The sequence below is a fragment of the Phalacrocorax carbo genome, chromosome 31, assembly GCF_963921805.1.
Source record: "Phalacrocorax carbo chromosome 31, bPhaCar2.1, whole genome shotgun sequence".
In the NCBI taxonomy this organism is placed as follows: domain Eukaryota; kingdom Metazoa; phylum Chordata; class Aves; order Suliformes; family Phalacrocoracidae; genus Phalacrocorax; species Phalacrocorax carbo.
The window spans coordinates 403,117-420,791 of NC_087543.1; the positions used below are offsets into that span (position 1 = coordinate 403,117).

The following is a 17,675-nucleotide window of genomic DNA, read 5'->3' on the forward strand; positions in this document are numbered from 1 at the left end:
GGTCACCCCCCGGGTGCTCCCCACCTTGACCCCCACGACGGGAGGGGGCTGGGGACAGCCAGGCCACCTTGGAGTTGGGGCAGGGGCACAGAGTGGGTGCCCCCCACCCCAGCACCTCCCCGGCCAGGTCCCAGCAGTGATTTGGGGACGGTGGGTGCAGGGTGCCCCCACCCCAGGATGGGCGCTCCTCACTGCTCCTGTCCCCCATCCCTCTGCAGTGCCCCTGCCTGGCTCTACCCACCTCCCAGTTGCTTCCAGTGCTCCCAGTTGCAGCCAGGCCCTGGCCGGGCAACCAGCGGGAGATTAACTGGAGCCACGGTGGGTGCTGCAGGTCAAGGTCGGCCAAGGCCGTGTGCCCGCCGCAGCACCCACTGCACCCACTGCAGCCCGTGGGGGCGCTGGGTGGTCCCAAGGGTGGGCGCAGGGTGCAGCATGCTGCTCTGCGACCCTCTGGGTGCAGCGCGCAACGGGCAGCGTGCAAGGCGAAGCATGCAGCAACGCATAAGCGTGCAACGCATAAGCGTGCAACGTACAGCGTGCAACGCGCTGCACGCGCGCGTAGGTTGCAGCATGCACCGTGCAACGTGCAGCGTGCAATGTGCAGTGACATGCAACATGTAAGCTGCAACATGCAGCGTGCAACGGGCGTGCAACACGCCGCACGCGTGCACAGGTTGCGGCGTGGGATGCAGCACGCTGCGTGCAGTGCAACGTGCGACGTGCACTGTGTAACGGGGGCGTTACGGGCATGTGAGGGGGGTGAAGGGGTCCTGCGTGGAGCCATGCAGGGACGGGGGTGCCCGGTGCCCCCTGCAATGCAAACCGGGGGTGCCCGGTGCCGGGGGTAAGGGGTGCTGGCGTACCGGGGGGTGCTGGTGTACCGGGGGGGTGCTGGCGTACCGGGGGGGTGCCGGCGTACCGGGGGGTGCCGGTGTACCGGGGGGTGCCGGCGTACCGGGGGGTGCCGGCGTACCGGGGGGTGCCGGTGTACCGGGGGGTGCCGGTGTACCGGGGGGGTGCCGGCAGCAGCGCACCCTCCGCTGCGGCCGCGGGGGCGGCAGGTGCGGGCCGGGCGCCCGCCGGACACCCGACACCGAGGGGGCAGCTCCGGGGGGGGCCGGAGGGTCTCCCCGTCCCCGGGGGCGGCTCCGGCAGGGCCCGGCCCCCGCCCGGTTCGGAGCCCCCCCCCCGGTGCCCCCGGAGCCGGGCGGGGCCGGGGGAGGAATAAAAGCCGGTGCCGGCCCCGCTCCCCGCCGCCTGCTCCGCCGGTACCGGCCCGACCCGACCCGCTCCGCCCGCGCTGCTCAAGGTAACCCCGGCCCTGCCGGGATCCCCCGGGACCCCATCGGGATGGACCCCACCGGGACCCCCACCGGGGACCGACCCCACCGGGACCCCCCACCGGGAACGCCTGTAGAGGGACTGGACCCTCCGGGTGACACCAGGGACAAAGTGGGAGCGGACCCTCTGGTCCCACCTGAGCTGCGACCGACTGGACCCTCCGGGACCGGGACCGGAGCCCACCCGGTACCACCGGGATGGGGCCGGACCAGGTGTCCCGGTGCCACCGGGATCGGGACCCACCAGTACCACCCCAACCGGGACCTCCCGGGACCACCGGGCCCCGCCCGGACCCCCCAGGCTGCGGAGAGGGTCCCGGTCCCGGTCCCGGTCCCGGTCCCGGTCCCGGTGCCCCTCCCCGCCTCCGGTTGGGTCCTCGGGTCTCTCCGGGCTATAAATAGCCCCGGCCCCGGCCCGGCCAAACATGGCCCGGCCTGGGCTGGCCCCACCCCCCGCCCAGACACCGCCCTGCCACACCCACTGCGGCCCCGCCCACGGGACACGCCCGCCATAGCCGCGCCTCTATGAAGACGCCCCCCCGTCCCCGGGGGCGGGCTCGGTAGAGAACCCCGGGTCCTAGTGCCCCCCCGTCCTGTTTTCCCCCCCCCCCCATATCCCCGTGCCCGTGACGTGCCCCCTGCCACGGCAGGGCTGGGCCCCTGTGCCGTGTCCCCATGGCTGTGCCGTGTCCCCATAGCCATGCCATACCCCATGGTGTGCCCCCTGCCCCCTGCCGTGCCCCATGCGATGGGGTACCCCATGCCTAGGTGTCCTTGCCATGACCCACGCCCCCTCCGGTGCCCCACGCCCCATGCCAGGCCATGCCCCGTGCTGTGCCCTACACCACACCGTGCCCCACGCCGTGCCCCATGCCGTGCCCCGTGCCATGTTGTGCCCTGCGCTGTGACCTACGCCGTGGCCCACACTACGCCATGCCCCACGCCATGTTGTGCCCTGCGCTGTGACCGACACCGTGCCGTGCCCCACACCGTGCCCCACGCCATGCCGTGCCCCGTGCCATGTTGTGCCCTGTGCTGTGACCTACGCCGTGCCGTGCCCCACGCCATGCCATGCCCCACGCCACGCCATGCCCCACGCCACGCTGTGCCCCGCGCTGTGACCGACGCCGTGCCGTGCCCCACACCGCGCCGCCCCGGTGCCAGCCCCCTCTCCCCACAGCACCACCATGCCGTTCAGCAACACCCACAACAAGTACAAGCTGAAGTTCTCAGCGGAGGAGGAGTTCCCCGACCTCTCCAAGCACAACAACCACATGGCCAAGGTCCTCACCCCCGCCCTCTACCAGCGCCTGCGGGACAAGGAGACCCCCAGCGGCTTCACCCTCGATGACGTCATCCAGACCGGCGTTGACAACCCCGGTAGGTGACGGCACAGCGTCCCCAGTCCGCCCACAGGGTCCTCCGGGCACTGGGGACACAGTGTCTTCTAGGTCACCCCCAGTGCCAGAGCCCTGTCCCCAGTGCCATGTCCAGTACCAGTGCATGGTCCCCAGTGCCAGACCCCTGTCCCCAGTGCCTTACTGGGAGCTGGTGCCCTGTCCCCAGTGCCATGTCCAGTGCCAGTGCATGGTCCCCAGTGCCAGACCCCTGTCCCCAGTGCCTTACTGGGAGCTGGTGCCCTGTTCCCAGTGCCATGCCCGGTGCCAGTGCGTGGTCCCCAGTGCCAGACCCCTGTCCCCAGTGCCTTACTGGCTGCCAGTGTCCTGTCCCCAGTGCCATTCCCAGTGCCAGACCCCTGTCCCCAGTGCCTTACTGGGAGCTGGTGTCCTGTCCCCAGTGCCATTCCCAGTGCCAGACCCCTGTCCCCAGTGCCTTACTGGGAGCTGGTGCCCTGTTCCCAGTGCCATGCCCGGTGCCAGTGCGTGGTCCCCAGTGCCAGACCCCTGTCCCCAGTGCCATACTGGGTGCCGGTGCCCTGTCCCCAGTGCCATTCCCAGTGCCAGTGCGTGGTCCCCAGTGCCAGACCCCTGTCCCCAGTGCCATACTGGGTGCCGGTGCCCTGTCCCCAGTGCCATGTGCGGTGCCGTGCCCTGCTCCAGGGCCATGCCTCATGACAGCTGGGCCCTGACACCCCCCCAGGCCACCCCTTCATCATGACGGTGGGCTGCGTGGCCGGTGACGAGGAGTCTTATGAGGTCTTCAAGGAACTCTTCGACCCAGTGATCCAGGACCGCCACGGTGGCTACAAACCCACCGACAAGCACCGCACCGACCTCAACCATGAGAACCTCAAGGTCCAGGACGCTTGGGTCCCCCCCAGGGTGGGGTTTGGCCCAACACCTGGGTCCCTTCTGGGCCATGGGTCCCTCCTGGGGTGGTGGGTGATGGGGGACATCGGGGTGCCAGGACACCTGGGTTCCTCTTGAGCCAAGCGGGTGGGTAGGAGTGGGGCTGGGGGTGGTTTCGCAGGCTGCCAGCCACCTGGGTCCCTCTGAGGTGAGGGGTGGGGGAGGCGGAGGGGGGCGGGGCGCAGGCCGCTGGCCGCCTGGGTCCCACTGACCTTTGGGGCAGGGGGGAGACGACCTGGACCCCAAGTACGTGCTGAGCAGCCGGGTGCGCACGGGGCGCAGCATCAAGGGCTACTCCCTGCCCCCCCACTGCAGCCGGGGAGAACGCCGCGCCATCGAGAAGCTGTCCGTCAACGGTGAGGGGCCTATTTGGGCGTGGTCCTGGGGTGTGGCTTGTTCCGGGGGCGTGGCCTGCCGCAGGGTGTGGGGCTTGCCTGGGAGGGGGCAGGTTTTGGGCGTGGTCTTTGGGTGCGGTCTGTTGTGGAGGGGGCGTGGCCTGTGGTCAGGGTGTGGCAAAGCCTGGCATGGTTTGGGTGCGGCTGTTGGGTGCGGATGTGGGTGTGGCATGAACTTGTGGCCACGCCCATGTGGGTGTGGAGTTTTGGTGGCAGTGGGGCATGGCATATGGGCGCGGCCGAGGTCTAGGTGTGAAGGGCGTGGCCTGCACGTGGGGGCGTGGCAAAGTGTTGTGGCCATGTGGCAGGTAGCAGGTGTGGTCAGTGGGCGGGGTCTGATGGATGGGGCGTGGCTTGTGGGTGTGTGGGCGTGTCCATGTCCTGACCCCGCCCCACCCACAGCCCTGAACAGCCTGGAAGGGGAGTTCAAGGGCCGGTACTACCCGCTGAAAGCCATGACGGAGCAGGAGCAGCAGCAGCTTATCGATGACCATTTCCTCTTCGACAAGCCAGTCTCGCCCCTGCTGCTGGCCTCGGGCATGGCCCGCGACTGGCCCGACGCCCGTGGCATCTGGTGGGGCACCCAGGGGGGCTCCTAGGGAGCAGGGTCCCAGCTGCGGGGAGGGGGGGGATGCTGGGGGCACCCACGTGTTGGGGAACCCACGTGGAAGGAGAGCAAAGGGGCACCCAAAGAGCAGGGTCCCAACCAGGGGGGCTTTGGGGGCACCTGCATGTTGGGGAAACCCAGCTGGGAGGGGAGCAAGGGGAACCCAGAGCGTGGGGTCCCACCTGGGGAAGGATGCTGGGGACAGCCACGTGGTGGGGACCCAGCCTACGAGGGGTGCAAAGGAGCACCCGAAGATCACAGTCCCTCCTGGGGGCACCCATGTGTTGGGGGTCCCACCTAGGGGTGAGGGACCACCCAGACACCTGGGTCCCACCTAGGGGAAGTGCAAGGGTCACCCACATATTTGTGTCCCACCTCTTGGGGGGCACATAGGGACCACCTGGATGAACCTGGGGGTGCCTGCACGCCCGGGTCCCCGAGCCACCACTGAGGGGTGTCGTGTGTGTGTCCTGTCCCCTGCCCCACCCCACCCCCCCCCCCCCCCCCGCCCCCGCAGGCACAATGACAACAAGACCTTCCTGGTGTGGGTGAACGAGGAGGACCATCTCCGCGTCATCTCCATGGAGAAGGGGGGGAACATGAAGGAGGTGTTCAGGCGCTTCTGCGTTGGCCTCAAGAAGGTGGGTCAGAGCCTGGGGGGGAGGGGACGGGGACACAAAGTCATGTCATGGAGGTTCTTGGGGGGGGACATGGAGGGTCTTGGGAGCACTGGGGCTGCAGGGAGCTTTGGGGACACAGGAGGACATGGAGTGATACAAGGGACATGGAGGTCTTGGGGACATGGGCACAGTGGGGACACTGGGGTCCGGGGCAGTGGGGGATATTAGGGCCATGGTGGGGACACGGGGATGAGGGCACGCTTTGGGCACATGGGACACTGCAGGCCACAGGGGTGTCCTGGGAGGGTGGTGGCAGTGATGCCCCCAGGCTGGGGGTCAGACTAGTGGCAGGTGGGGACCCAGTCCCACGTGTCCCCCCACCCAGATTGAGGAGATCTTCAAGAAGGCAGGACACCCCTTCATGTGGACGGAGCACCTGGGCTACATCCTGACCTGCCCCTCCAACCTGGGGACGGGGCTGCGGGGGGGCGTCCATGTCCGCCTGGCCAAGCTCAGCCAGCACCCCAAGTTCGAGGAGATCCTCAAGCGCCTCCGCCTCCAGAAGCGTGGCACAGGTGGGTACAGGGACGGGACAGAGGGGGTGGGGATGGGGGCACACGTTGACACAAGGATGGGGGGGACACATGGGGATGGGGAACATGGTGCACTGGTGGGCAGGGGGTTGCAGAGCTAAGGGGGCCACAGGTACATGACACGAGGGGGTGGAATTTGGGGCACTGGGCACAGGTAGACATGGGCGCATGGTGCGCACCGTGGGGTGCTGACACCCCTGTGTCCCCCACCCCTGACCCCCAGGTGGAGTGGACACAGCGGCCGTGGGCGCTGTCTTTGACATCTCCAACGCCGACCGCTTGGGCTTCTCGGAGGTGGAGCAGGTGCAGATGGTGGTGGATGGGGTGAAGCTGATGGTGGAGATGGAGAAGAAACTGGAGCAGAACCAGCCCATCGACGACATGATCCCCGCCCAAAAATAGGGGACCCACCCCCCCCTCAGGCACACCCCCCCAAGTCCGGCCTCAATAAACGCTGCTGGCCCCCACTGTGAACCCAGGCGTCCAGGCTGGAGGGACACATGCGGGATCCCCCCACTCTGGGGTGCTTCTGCAGCCCCCCACCCAGGGGCAACTTCACCTTAATTCTGCCCATGCCCCAAGCTCGTGATGGGGGGGGGGTCCCCCGGTACTGAGGGGTGCTGACACCAATGGGTCTCCTATCTTTATTTGGGGGTTCTCGTACAGACCAGGGCAGGAATAACTTAAAAATGTGCTGGGGGGGGGGGAGGGGGGGAAGGGAGGGGGTGACACCAGAGCTCTGGGGCCCAGGGCCGTATTTACAGGCTGTACAGGGCTGGGGGGACACAGGGACAATCCCCTAGGGAGGGAGAGGCACGCTCTGGGGGACCCCAGGATGCAGCTACAGCTCTGGGGAGCCAGAGGTGGCGTGGAAGTGGGGATCCAGGGGACTGGAGGTGATGTAGAACCCCATGTCTAGGAGCTGGGGGACCTCAAGATCCCAAAATTATGTCCCCAAGGTCCCAGACCCCTAGGTCCCAGAGCGGATGTCTCCAAGGTCCCAGAGCTGGTAGTCCCTGGGGTCCTGGAGCCAGTGGACCCCAAGGTCTTGGCACCAATGTCCCCAAGGTCCCAGAGTCCAGGGGTGCTGGGGTCCCAGAGCCAACAGCCCCACAGACAGCCAAGGGGTCCCAGAGCCCGCGACACCTGGGGTGGGCCCCAGGGCACCCCGGGTCCCTGAGCTGCCATCAGCGTGTGGCCCCGAGCTGCCGCAAGCCCCCGGGTGCTGGTGCTGATGTCCCCAAGGGGATGCTGGCGCCAAGGAAGGACCCCCGGGTGGGTGCCCCAGATCCAAGGCAGCCCTAGGGGGGCCTGGCTCCTTTCCAGACCCCGCCAGTGCCAGTGCCAGTGCAGCTCCCGGGGGCAGGGGGGGTAGTGGTGGTGGTGTCCCGGTGCCGATGCAGCCCCCAGGGTGGGAGCCATAGATCCGGTGCATCCTTGTGGGGGTCCCAGTGTCGATAGAGCCCCGGGTGCTGGATCTGACACACCCCGGGGGGGGAGGGGTGTGTGTCCCCAACACCACTGCAGCCCTAGGTGCCGGATCCGGTGCAGCCCGGGGGGCTCCCAATGCCGATGCAGCCCCGGGGTTTGGGGGGGGGTCCTGGTGCCAATGCAGCTCCGGGTCCCAGCTCCAGTGCCTCCCCCGGGGAGGGATGCAGCCCTCAAGGCGGGGGTCCCAGCTCCGGCAGGTCCCTAGAGCTGGAGCTGACCGGACACACGTGCCAAGGTGGCACGGAAAGCGCCAGCAGTGCCAGCCAGGCGCCGGAAGAGCACGCCGTGGAGGCCGAGGCGCTGGATCCGGCAAACCTCAGCCTCGAAATGGCAGAAGTGCTCGCTGGGGCCCCGGTCGTGGGTGCAGGAGAGCAGGAAGGGCTGGGGCTGGCGGGCGCGGCAGCCGGCCGAGAGGGTGGCCTGCTGCAGCGCCGCCATCACCGCCTCGGCCGACCGGGCGCTCGTCACCTTCACATGCCAGGGGCATCGGAGCAGCCGGGGTTCGGCTTCCTTTTGATCCCAAGGTAGATGGCAACTGCAGCAGGGGGAAAGGCAGGCACGGGGTGGGCAGGGGCTATGAGACCCCAGGGAGGGTGGCTATGGCGTGGGCAGGGGGCACCTGGGGTGAGCATAGGGGCTATGGCAGCACCAGGAGGGGTGGCTATGGGGCACCGGCAGGGGGCACCTGGGGTGGGCATGGGGGCTATGGGGCACCAGGAGGGGTGGCTATGGCATGGGCTGGGGGCTCCTGGGGTGGGCATGGGGGCTATGGGGCACCGGCAGGGGGCACCTGGGGTGGGCATGGGGACTATGGGGCATGGGCAGGGGGCACCTGGGGTGGGCATGGTGGCTACGGGGCACTGTGGGTGGGCATGGCCTGGGCAGGGGGCACCTGGGGTGGGCATAGGGGCTACGGGGCACCAGGAGGGGTGGCTAAGGCATGGGCAGGGGGCACCTGTGGTGGGTATAGGGGCTATGGGGCACCAGGAAGGGTGGCTATGGCATGGGCCAAGGGCACCTGGGGTGTGCACGGGGGCTATGTGGCACCAGGAGGGGTGGCTATGGCATGGGCAGGGGGCACCTGGGGTGGGCATGGGGGCTATGGGGCACCAGGAGGGGTGGCTATGGCATGGGCAGGGGGCACCAGTGGTGGGCATGGGGACTATGGGGCACCAGGAGGGGTGGCTATGGCATGGGCAGGGGGCACCTGGGGTGGGCATGGGGACTATGGGGCACCAGGAGGGGTGGCTATGGCATGGGCAGGGGGCACCAGGGGTGGGCATGGGGGCTACAGGGCACTGTGGGTGGGCATGGCATGGGCAGGAGGGCACCGGGGCTGCGTAGAGACTCTGGGGTAGCAAAGGGGGCGTGTCATGGGCAGGGGGCACCAGGGGTGGGTATGGCATGGGCCGGGGCGGGTATGGGTGCTATGGGACACTGGGGGCGGATATGGCATGATGGGGGCAGGGCTCTGCCCACCCTGGGGAGCACCCGTGGGTTGGGGAGCACCCAGGGGCATCAGCACCCACCTTGTGAGCGCAGGTCCCCCGATTCTCTCAGGTTCGTCTGCGACCCTGGGGAGGGGACACACACGTCAGGGGTCCAGGGGCTCTGCCCACCACAGGCGCTGCTAAGTCCCACATCTCCCCCCCACCCGCGTTTTGCACCATTTTAGTGGCCACCAGCCCCGATTTTGGGGCCATCACCACCAGCCCCATGCCTGATTTGGGGGTATGGTCCCCATTTTGGGGTCACTGCCCAATTTGGGGGGGCACAGTTGCCAATTTAGGGGACACCATCCGCTGAGGTCATGCCCCTTGGGAGGGGCACCACCCCAGATTTGGCGCACATACCCCAAGGTCACACCCATTTTTAGGAGGCACCAACCCCATTTTGGGGTGATCACACACCCCCCACCCCACAAGGTAGTGCTGTATTTGGGGGGCACCATCCCCAGCTCATGGCACATCACCTCCCCGAAGGTGATGCCCATTTAGAGGGGAGGGCAGCACCCCCAATTTGGGGGGGGCACCCCACACCCCCAGATCATGCCTTCTTCCCTCAAAGCTGTGCCCAGTTTGGGGGTGCATCCTGTCCATGGGTGGGGGACGGGACCACCCCCACCAAGCTTACACCCATTTCGGGAGGGCACACCACCCCCATTTCATGAGGGGACATCACACCCACACCACGGTGCCCCCACCCCATGGGGTGGAGCACAGCTGTGCCCCCCTCCACACCCACCCCCCCAAATCCCACAGCAGCAGCAAAGGCTGAGAGGCAGAAAGAGAGAAGGGACAGGAGCGAAGCGAGGCGGGCGCCGGCGGCACCAGGACGGGCACCGGGGCGGGCGCCGGCGGCATGGGGACAAACAGCGATGGTACCAGGATGGGCACCAGTGGCACCAGGACAGGTACCAGCAGAACTGGGACAGGTACGGGGACAAACACTGGCAGCACCGAGACAGGCACCAGGGTGGACACTGGTGGCACCAGAAGGGGCACCAGGACAAACACCGGCGGTACCGGGGTAGACCCCGGCACAAACACCGGCAGTTACTGAGTCATGCACCGGGACAAACACCGGCAGCACCGGGACAGGCACCAGTGGCACCGGGACAGGCGCCGGTGACACCGGGCACTTACTGATTTTGGCTCCTGGAGGCGTGGGGGTGCCCGAGACGCACCTATTAGAGCTCTGCCGCTTAGAGGGGTCAAGAGTGACCCTGGAAGAGAGAAGAGGCAGTGAGGAAGGCGAGGGCAGCGCCAGCAGGGCGGGCACGGCGCCCGCGGCCCCCTCACCTGCGGGTCAGCTTGGAGGTCAGCTTGCTGAAGAGGTTGGAGGTGGCCCGCGAGCGGCTCTGGGGCAATGGCAAGGCCTCGGGTGCCAGCGTCGGGGAGGCGGGGGGCCCGTTGGGACCGCCCCCCGTTCGCCGATCCCGCACTTGCCCGCCGTGGAAGGTGCTGCGGACCGTGGTGCCCCGCGCCAGGCGGGCCCGCTCCGAGGAGGCTGCGGCAATGCTGTGGCTGGAGGGTGACGCTGGCGGCACCCGGCCGGCGACGGAGCTGCGGGCAGGGCAAGGAGGGAGGCGTTACGGTGGCGGGCAGGTGGGGAAAGGGATAGGACCCTCCCCCCCAAGGGGTCGCCTGCCACCCTACCTGTTCTCCTTGCCGTTCTGCAGCAGCGAGTGGCGGTCGGTGCCTGGGCGCTCGGTGCAGACGTAGGTGTTCCTGCGTGCCATCACGCTCGAGGGGAGGTTGTTCTGGAAGGCAGCGGGTCCCTGCCGCCATCAGCACTGGGGTAACCCCCTGCCTCAGTTCCCCAGTCCCAGGGGGGCCCCACCCTGACTTCTCAGCCCCATGGGCACCCGCACCATGTCCATGTGGCCCCGGGGGGCCTGCACCCTGCTCCCCCCAGCTCCGTGGGTGGCCACAGCCTGCTCCCCAGTCTCACGGGTGCCTGTACTCCCATCTCCCAGCCCCACGGGTGCTCCCCACCCCTGCTCCACCAGCCCCAGGAGCCCCCACCACCCCAGGCCATGCCCCCAGCCCCATGCCCACCGTGTTGATGGCTCCGTCCTTGTGCCGGTCGGGGATCTCAGACTTGTTGGGGTTGTTGGCGCTGCTGACCATGGGGCTAGAGGGGGGCATCCCGCGCCCGCTGCTCACCACGCTGCAGCTGGCCTTGCGGGTGGGCATACGTTCCTCCTTCAGCTCCGCGTCGCCTGCGCTGGTGGGGCTGCGCTTGGGGTGCATGGGCACCGGCGAGGGGCCGCCTGCGGGCAAGGAGGGTCAGGGAAGGGTGCAGGCAGCGGCGGGCAGCCCTGCCTGCTCCCTGCCGGGCACGGCACGGAACAAGGCTCCTGCCCGCTGTGCCGTATGGGGTTTCTGTGGGGCACAGTGGGACCAGCCACCCTTGTAGGATGTGGGAAAAGGTGCCCACCTTGCCCTGCAGCCCGTGGGCATGGGGCACACCCTGCTCTGCACCCCACAAGCATGATGCCCACCCAACCCTGCGGACACAGTGCCCACCCCCAGGGCCAGGCCAGGGGACACGAGATGCTCACAAAAGTCACTGTGCCGCCGCTGCCGGTGGTAGGTGGTGGCACCGCGCTGGCTCTTGCCATGCGAGGATGGCTTGCCGGTGCCGTTGGCCACCTCGCTGGGTGCCCGCACCCGGGCCAGGGAGAGGCTGCTGCCCGTACGTGACTCGCCTGCCTCCACCTGCGGCCAAAAACGCCCATCACCAGCCCTGCCCAGCATCCCGGGGCAGGGACGGCGGTGCTACCACGTTGTCACCTCACCTCGTTCTTCCTGCCCAGCAGGAGGTAGGTGGCCGTCACCTCGTTGTACTTCTGGTTGCTCAGGGACTCCTTGATCTCCTCCCGGGTGTAGCCCATGCCCACCATCACCTCTGCGGGGAGTGGGGACGGTGAGGGGGCACCGCTGGTCCCTGGGGTGCGGCAGACCCCCGCCCCGGGTTGCCAGATGGCACCGTGCCCTCACCAATACGCTTGGCGTCTCCAAAGTCCTCCTCGGGCTCTTTGTAGGGCTTCAGCTCGTCGCCCTCATAACCAATGTTGATCCACTTGTCCTTCATGATTTGCTGTGGGGCAGCAGCGGGCGCCAGTGGGGTAACGGGGGTGCCACCAGCAGTAACACGGGTGCCACCACGGGTGCCACGAGCACATGCCAGGCACAGGGCACCCTCCCCAGCTGGCTTACCCACCCCAATGCAACCCCAAGGTGCTCAGCCCCTGCCAGCAGCTCCAGCCAGGGCACGGCTGGCTGCACCCTGCCCATGCCTGCCTGCCCACGGACACTGCCAGCTTCTAATTAGCCCTGGAGCTAACTCAGCTAATTAAGAGCATCGGGAAGGGGGAGCTGGCCCAGGGTAGCCCACACGGTGGGGAGCGGGGTCGCTGGGGGACATGCTCCATCGGGGTGGGACAATGCCCATCCCAGCTGTGCCAGCCCTGGCACTGTGCCCTCCTTGAGCCCTGTGACCCCCCCCGTGCACCCCCACAACGCCCCTCACCTCCAGGGTGCAGCGCTTGGCCGGGTTCAGGACCAGGAACCGGCGCAGGATGTTCTCGCAGTCGGTAGACATGTAAAAGGGCACCCGGTACTTGCCCCGCAGCACCCGCTCCCGCAGCTCCTGGCCGTGGGGGGGGGACATGCACACGTCAGGGTGGGGGCACCCAGGCCCTGGCATGGGGTGGGCACCGTCCCCACCACGGGCACGGGGACAGGAGGGGCACTGTGGCCCTGGACACGGGGAGGGGCACAAGCCCAGCGCTGCCCCACAGGCAGGGGCATGGGACGGGCACCGTCCCCAGCTGAGCACGGGGACAGGATGGGACGATCGCCATCCCCAGCCAGGGACAGGTGACAGGAGGGGACGGGGCAGCGTCACCTTGAGGTTGTGGCCATCGAAGGGCAGGGAGCCGCTGACCAGGGTGTAGAGGATGACGCCCAAGCTCCAGATGTCGACCTCAGGGCCGTCGTACTTTTTGCCCTGGAAGAGCTCAGGGGCAGCGTAAGGCGGGGACCCGCAGAAGGTGTCCAGCTTGGAGCCCAGCGTGAACTCGTTGCTGAACCCAAAGTCAGCGATCTTGATGTTGGCATCAGCATCCAGCAGCAGGTTCTCTGCCTGCAAGCACCAGGACGGGCACAGGGATGGCAAGCTGGGCACCGTGTCCGGCACAGAACCACCGGGACGGGCACCGCATCAGGTGTAGGGATGCCAGGACGGGGACGCTGGGATGGGCACCATGTCAGGTGTGGGGATGGCAGGACAGGCACCGCCTCTGGCACAGGGACACCACACAGGGACACTGGGATGGGCACCGTGTCGGGTGTGGGGACACCAGGACGGGCACCGCCTCTGGCACAGGGACACCACACAGGGACACTGGGATGGGCACCGTGTCGGGTGTGGGGACACCAGGACGGGCACCACATCAGGCACTGGGATGGCGGGATGGGGACACTGGGCTGGGCACAGTCAGGCACAGAGACACCAGGATGAGGATACTGGGACGGGCACCGCATCGGGCATGGAGACACTGGGACGGGCACCCTACCAGGCACCCTATGTGACACAGGGACACCAGGAAGGGCACTGTACAAGGCAGGGGACACCCTGGGACACCCCATGGCCCCTACCAGGGGACACCACAGGGCAGCTGAGTCCCACCTTGAGGTCCCGGTGGACGATGTTTTTCTGGTGGCAGTAGTGCACAGCTGAGACAATCTAGGGACGGAGTGAGTATCAGCAGGGTGTCACCAGTGCCCGCTGTCCCCAGTGCCACTGGTGTCTCCCCCCACAGTGCCCCCCCTCAGCCTCTTGTCCCACCCTGATCGATGCCACAGCCAATGGCCCCGGGGGGGATTGATCCTGCCCACGTGTGGCTGCCACGTGCCAGCCCTCCCCCACGGCCACCCTCCCCCACCATGTCCCCAGCCCCATGCCACCATGGTGCCGCATCCCCCAGCCTTGTGCCAGCCCCCCACCATGTCCCCAGCCCCACGCCACCATGGTGCCGCATCCCCCAGCCTTGTGCCAGCCCTCCACCACGTCCCCAGCCCCACACCACCATGGTGCCACATCCCCCAGCCCTGTGCCAGCCCCCCACCATGTCCCAGCCCCACGCCACCGTGGTGCTGTGTCTCCCCGCCCTGTCCCCCACCCCATGGCACCGCAATGCCATGCCCCCTGCCCTGTGTCAGACCCCCGCTATGTCCCCCACCCCACGCCACCACAGCACTGCATCACCTGACCCCACCCCAGCCCCCCATGATGTCCCCAACCCTACGCCAGCCCCTCTATGCCAGCCCCAGGCCCTCACCATGTCCTGGTCCCCTCCCAGCGACCCCCACCTGTCTGAACTTGGCACGTGCCTCCTTCTCCTTCATCCTCCCATGGGACACAAGGTAGTCGAACACTTCGCCTGCAGGGACACCCATGGGTGCCTGCGACCCCCCACCCCGGGCATGGCACCCCCAACCCAACCGCACCCCAGAAGGTGGGTGCCATGCCCCCCACTAGACCCCTGGGTGCACCCCCTAACCCCAGCCCAGCACCCCAGGGTGCACCCAAGTGGGGCATGGCCCCTGAGGGGGTGTGCAGCACCCACAAGGGGGGTCAGGGTGCCTGGGGGTGGGTCTCACCAGCACTGGCATACTCCATCACCAGGTACAGCGTCTTCTCTGTCTCAATGACCTCAAACAGTTTCACTGAGAGGGGGTGGAGGGGTCAGCACGATCACCCCTGGGTGCCCCCTAAACCCCACGGATGCCCCCCTGCCCCCCATGGGGGGCCCACTCACCAATGTTGGGGTGGTTCAGCCCCTTCATGATGCGAACTTCCCGGAAGAGCTGTACAGAGGCAAGGCGTTAGTGCAGGGCTAGGGAACCCCCACTCACCGTGCTTGGGGGGGCGCCCCCACCCTGTGCCCTCCCCGGGTGCCCCCACCTTCTGGAGGCTGGTGGGGTTCAGCTGCGTCTTGTCGATGATTTTTATGGCCACCTGGGAAGGAACCGGGGGGGTGAGGGAGAAACACGGGGGGTGCAGCACTGGTGGTTACCCCCGGACACCCCGTCACCGCAGGCACCAATCTCCCCCCAGCATCGCAATTCTTCCCCCAGTTGTCCCCAGGTGCCCAGATCCCCCAGGGCCCATCGTAACGCCCCTGGTGGCACTCACTTGCTCCGGACCCCCACTTCTCCCCACAGTTGCCCCCAGCTCCTTCCAATTGCCCCAAGGGCCTCCCAACCTCCCTCCAATTGCCTCCCAGGACACCCCAGCTCCCTCCAATTGACCCCTCGGACACCTATTTCCCTCCCCAGCTCCCTCCCATCACCCCCAGGGACCCCTCAGGACCCCACAATGCTGCCCTCACCTCGCGGCCGGTGAGGATGTGCCGGGCCAGCTTGACCTTGGCGAAGTTGCCTTTGCCGATGGTGCGCAGCAGGCGGTAGTTGCCGATGTGGGGCTGCTCCTCGGGGCAGGAGGCAATGGAGTTGCGGCAGCGGGCACCCAGCGAGCGGCTGGACCAGGCCGAGCCCTTCTCCGAGCGGCTGCCCCCCAGGCCTGCGAGCTGGGGAGCGGGAGGACAAGTAGATGAGACCCCCAGATCATCACACCAGCAACACGCACTGCTGATGCCCCCCAAGTTCATCCCGGGGGGGGGGCCCAGGGCTGCTGAGACCCACCCCACCTCATCCCAAGGGGACCTGGGGGCTGCTGAAACACACACCCCCCTCCAGCTCATCGCAGGGGGACCCGGGGGCTGCTGAAACACCCCCCCCAACCTCGTCCCAGGGTGGGGCTGGGGCTGCTGAGACACCCCCCGACCTTGTCCCAGGGGGCCGGGGCTGCTGCTACCCCGCCCCACCTCGTCCCAGGGTGGGGGGGCGGGGCTGCTGTGACCAACCCCCCCACCTCGTCCCGGGGGGGGGGCCGGGGCTGCTGAGACACCCCCCCCACCTCGTCCCGGGGGGGGGCCGGGGCTGCTGAGACACCCCCCCCACCTCGTCCCGGGGGGGGGCCGGGGCTGCTGAGACACCACCCCCACCTCGTCCCGGGGGGGGGCCGGGGCTGCTGAGACACCCCCCACCACCTCGTCCCGGGGGGGTGGCCCTGCAGCACCCAAAAGCCCCCGGGAGGAGACGCTGCCCGGCCGGCGGGGTGGGGACGGATCCGGCCTGACCGGCTCCGGGGCCGCGTCCCGGCCTTGCCCGCAGGTGCCCGGACGCCCGGGCTTCCCCGGCGGTGACGGGCGCGTGCTCCACTGCCCCCGGTGTGTCCCCTGCTTCCCGGCCGTGGGGTCACCCAGCTGATCCCAGTCAAACCAGTATCCCCCACCACCCCACCATTCCCCGCTTACTCGTGGCCCCAGCACCTGCCCAGTGCCCCCCCCCCCCCCCCCGCGTACATCTCGCCCCTCCCGGTGGCCCCCCTCCCCCCGTACAAGGCCCGAACCCGCGGTACCGGTCGCCCTCCCCGGTGTCCCCCCCGGTACAACCCAGTCCCCCCCACAGTACCGGCCGATCCCTCTCGGTGTCCCCGCCAGTACAAGCCCCAAACCCCAGGTACCAGCAGCCCCCCCGGTACATCTCGCTCCCCCCGGGCCCCCCCCCCGGTACCGGCCGCTATCCCCCGGTACAAGCCACCGCCCCCCGCTCACTGTGTCCGCGTTCCGCTCGTTCCCCGCCGCCAGGGCGGAGCGCGAAGACATCCTGACCGGCGGGGCCGGAGCTCGGGGCCGGCGGGGGGAGCTCGGGGCCGGCGGGGGGAGCTCGGGCAGGCCCGGGCCGGGCGCACCGGGCGCACCGGGCGCAGCCGCTACCAGCGGCCCATGTCCGGGCCCGGGCGCACGGAGGCGGAGCCGGGGCCGGGCCGGGCCGGGCCCGGGCGGGGGAGCCCTAGGGGCGGGCGGCGGCGGGGGCGGCCATGGGCCGGGCCGGGCCGGAACCGGAAGCAGGACAGGGGCTGGGTTGGGCGGGGCCTCGCAGCGCTGGTGGCCGCGCCCCTTAAAGGCGCCGCGCCTCTGCCGGTGCGGGGCTTGCGTGGCGGGGTGACCGGGGATGCGGGACTACTCTGGGGGCGCGGAGTGCATCCAGGGCGGGGGTCACGGAGCACCGGGGGGACAGGGAGACTGGGGGCGGGGGGCGTTGGGAGGGGCGGGGGTCATATCAAGAGTGTCTGTCACGGGGCGTGGGGGCGCGTGGGGGCACGGGCATTCAGGGACGCGGGGGGGACGCGGCGCCGGGCCGGCGGGTCCTAGCCCCGGCGGGGGACCGGCAGTGACACGCGTGGGGCGCGGCGGGGGCACGGGGAGGGAACTGCCCCGCCCTTTGCCTTTAAGAGGAGAGTCAGGGCGGTGCCTGATCCCGCCCCCACCAGCGCGATGGCCAATCACGAGTCGCCGGGCGCGGCCGCGGCTCCTTTCTATTGGCTGCGCCGCGGCATGGAGACAGCCTGGCCGCCCCCCCGGTGGGGGGCGTAGCCCGCGCCAGCGCCCCTTTACGATTGGCTGCTATGCTGGCCAATCGGCGGCGTCCGGGGGGCGTTAACCTCTGAGTACCCAGCAGAGGGGTCGCGGTGGCCTGCGGGGACGCGGAAGGGGGGGGCGGGCACGCGTGGGTGTCACGAGGTGTCGGGGTCCCCTGTGCCACCCGGGGCCGGGGTCCTGTCCCCGTGACACGTGGGGTCCCCCTGTGCTACTGGGGGCCTGTCCCCGTGACACGTGGGGTCCCCCTGCGCTATTGGGGTCCCCCCGTGCTATCGGGGTCCTGCCCCAGTGACACGTGGGGT

The 17,675-nt window shown here is 68.9% G+C and overlaps 2 protein-coding genes across 5 annotated transcripts; one reads left to right on the plus strand and one right to left on the minus strand.

The window, feature by feature from the left end:
* The first annotated feature begins 1,165 nt into the window (after positions 1–1,165).
* On the plus strand, positions 1,166–6,338 carry CKM (creatine kinase, M-type). The gene is made up of 8 exons (XM_064437338.1): positions 1,166–1,309; positions 2,521–2,720; positions 3,441–3,595; positions 3,873–4,005; positions 4,447–4,618; positions 5,169–5,292; positions 5,657–5,846; positions 6,088–6,338. Exons 2-8 carry the CDS (start codon positions 2,528–2,530, stop codon positions 6,264–6,266), a joined length of 1,146 nt encoding a protein of 381 aa, XP_064293408.1. The 5' UTR covers positions 1,166–1,309; positions 2,521–2,527; the 3' UTR covers positions 6,267–6,338.
* A 156-nt stretch (positions 6,339–6,494) lies between these two features.
* On the minus strand, positions 6,495–16,849 carry MARK4 (microtubule affinity regulating kinase 4). Of its 4 annotated transcripts, none has more exons than XM_064437336.1 (18): positions 16,546–16,849; positions 15,259–15,456; positions 14,832–14,885; positions 14,686–14,734; positions 14,528–14,593; positions 14,237–14,307; positions 13,554–13,610; positions 12,771–13,007; positions 12,393–12,512; positions 11,861–11,960; positions 11,659–11,768; positions 11,422–11,578; positions 10,916–11,130; positions 10,514–10,635; positions 10,157–10,420; positions 10,001–10,080; positions 8,885–8,929; positions 7,673–7,890 (listed from the first exon to the last, which is right to left on the minus strand). In XM_064437336.1, the coding sequence occupies exons 1-18, from the start codon at positions 16,594–16,596 to the stop codon at positions 7,826–7,828; spliced, it is 2,061 nt and encodes a 686-aa protein (XP_064293406.1). In that variant the 5' UTR covers positions 16,597–16,849; the 3' UTR covers positions 7,673–7,825. The 4 variants fall into 4 exon arrangements, with proteins under 4 accessions (XP_064293405.1, XP_064293404.1, XP_064293406.1 ...); XM_064437337.1 differs by having other exon boundaries at positions 10,514–10,617; positions 16,546–16,848; XM_064437335.1 differs by lacking the exon at positions 10,001–10,080 and having other exon boundaries at positions 6,495–7,890; positions 10,514–10,617; positions 16,546–16,848.
* Between the last annotated feature and the right edge of the window lie 826 nt (positions 16,850–17,675).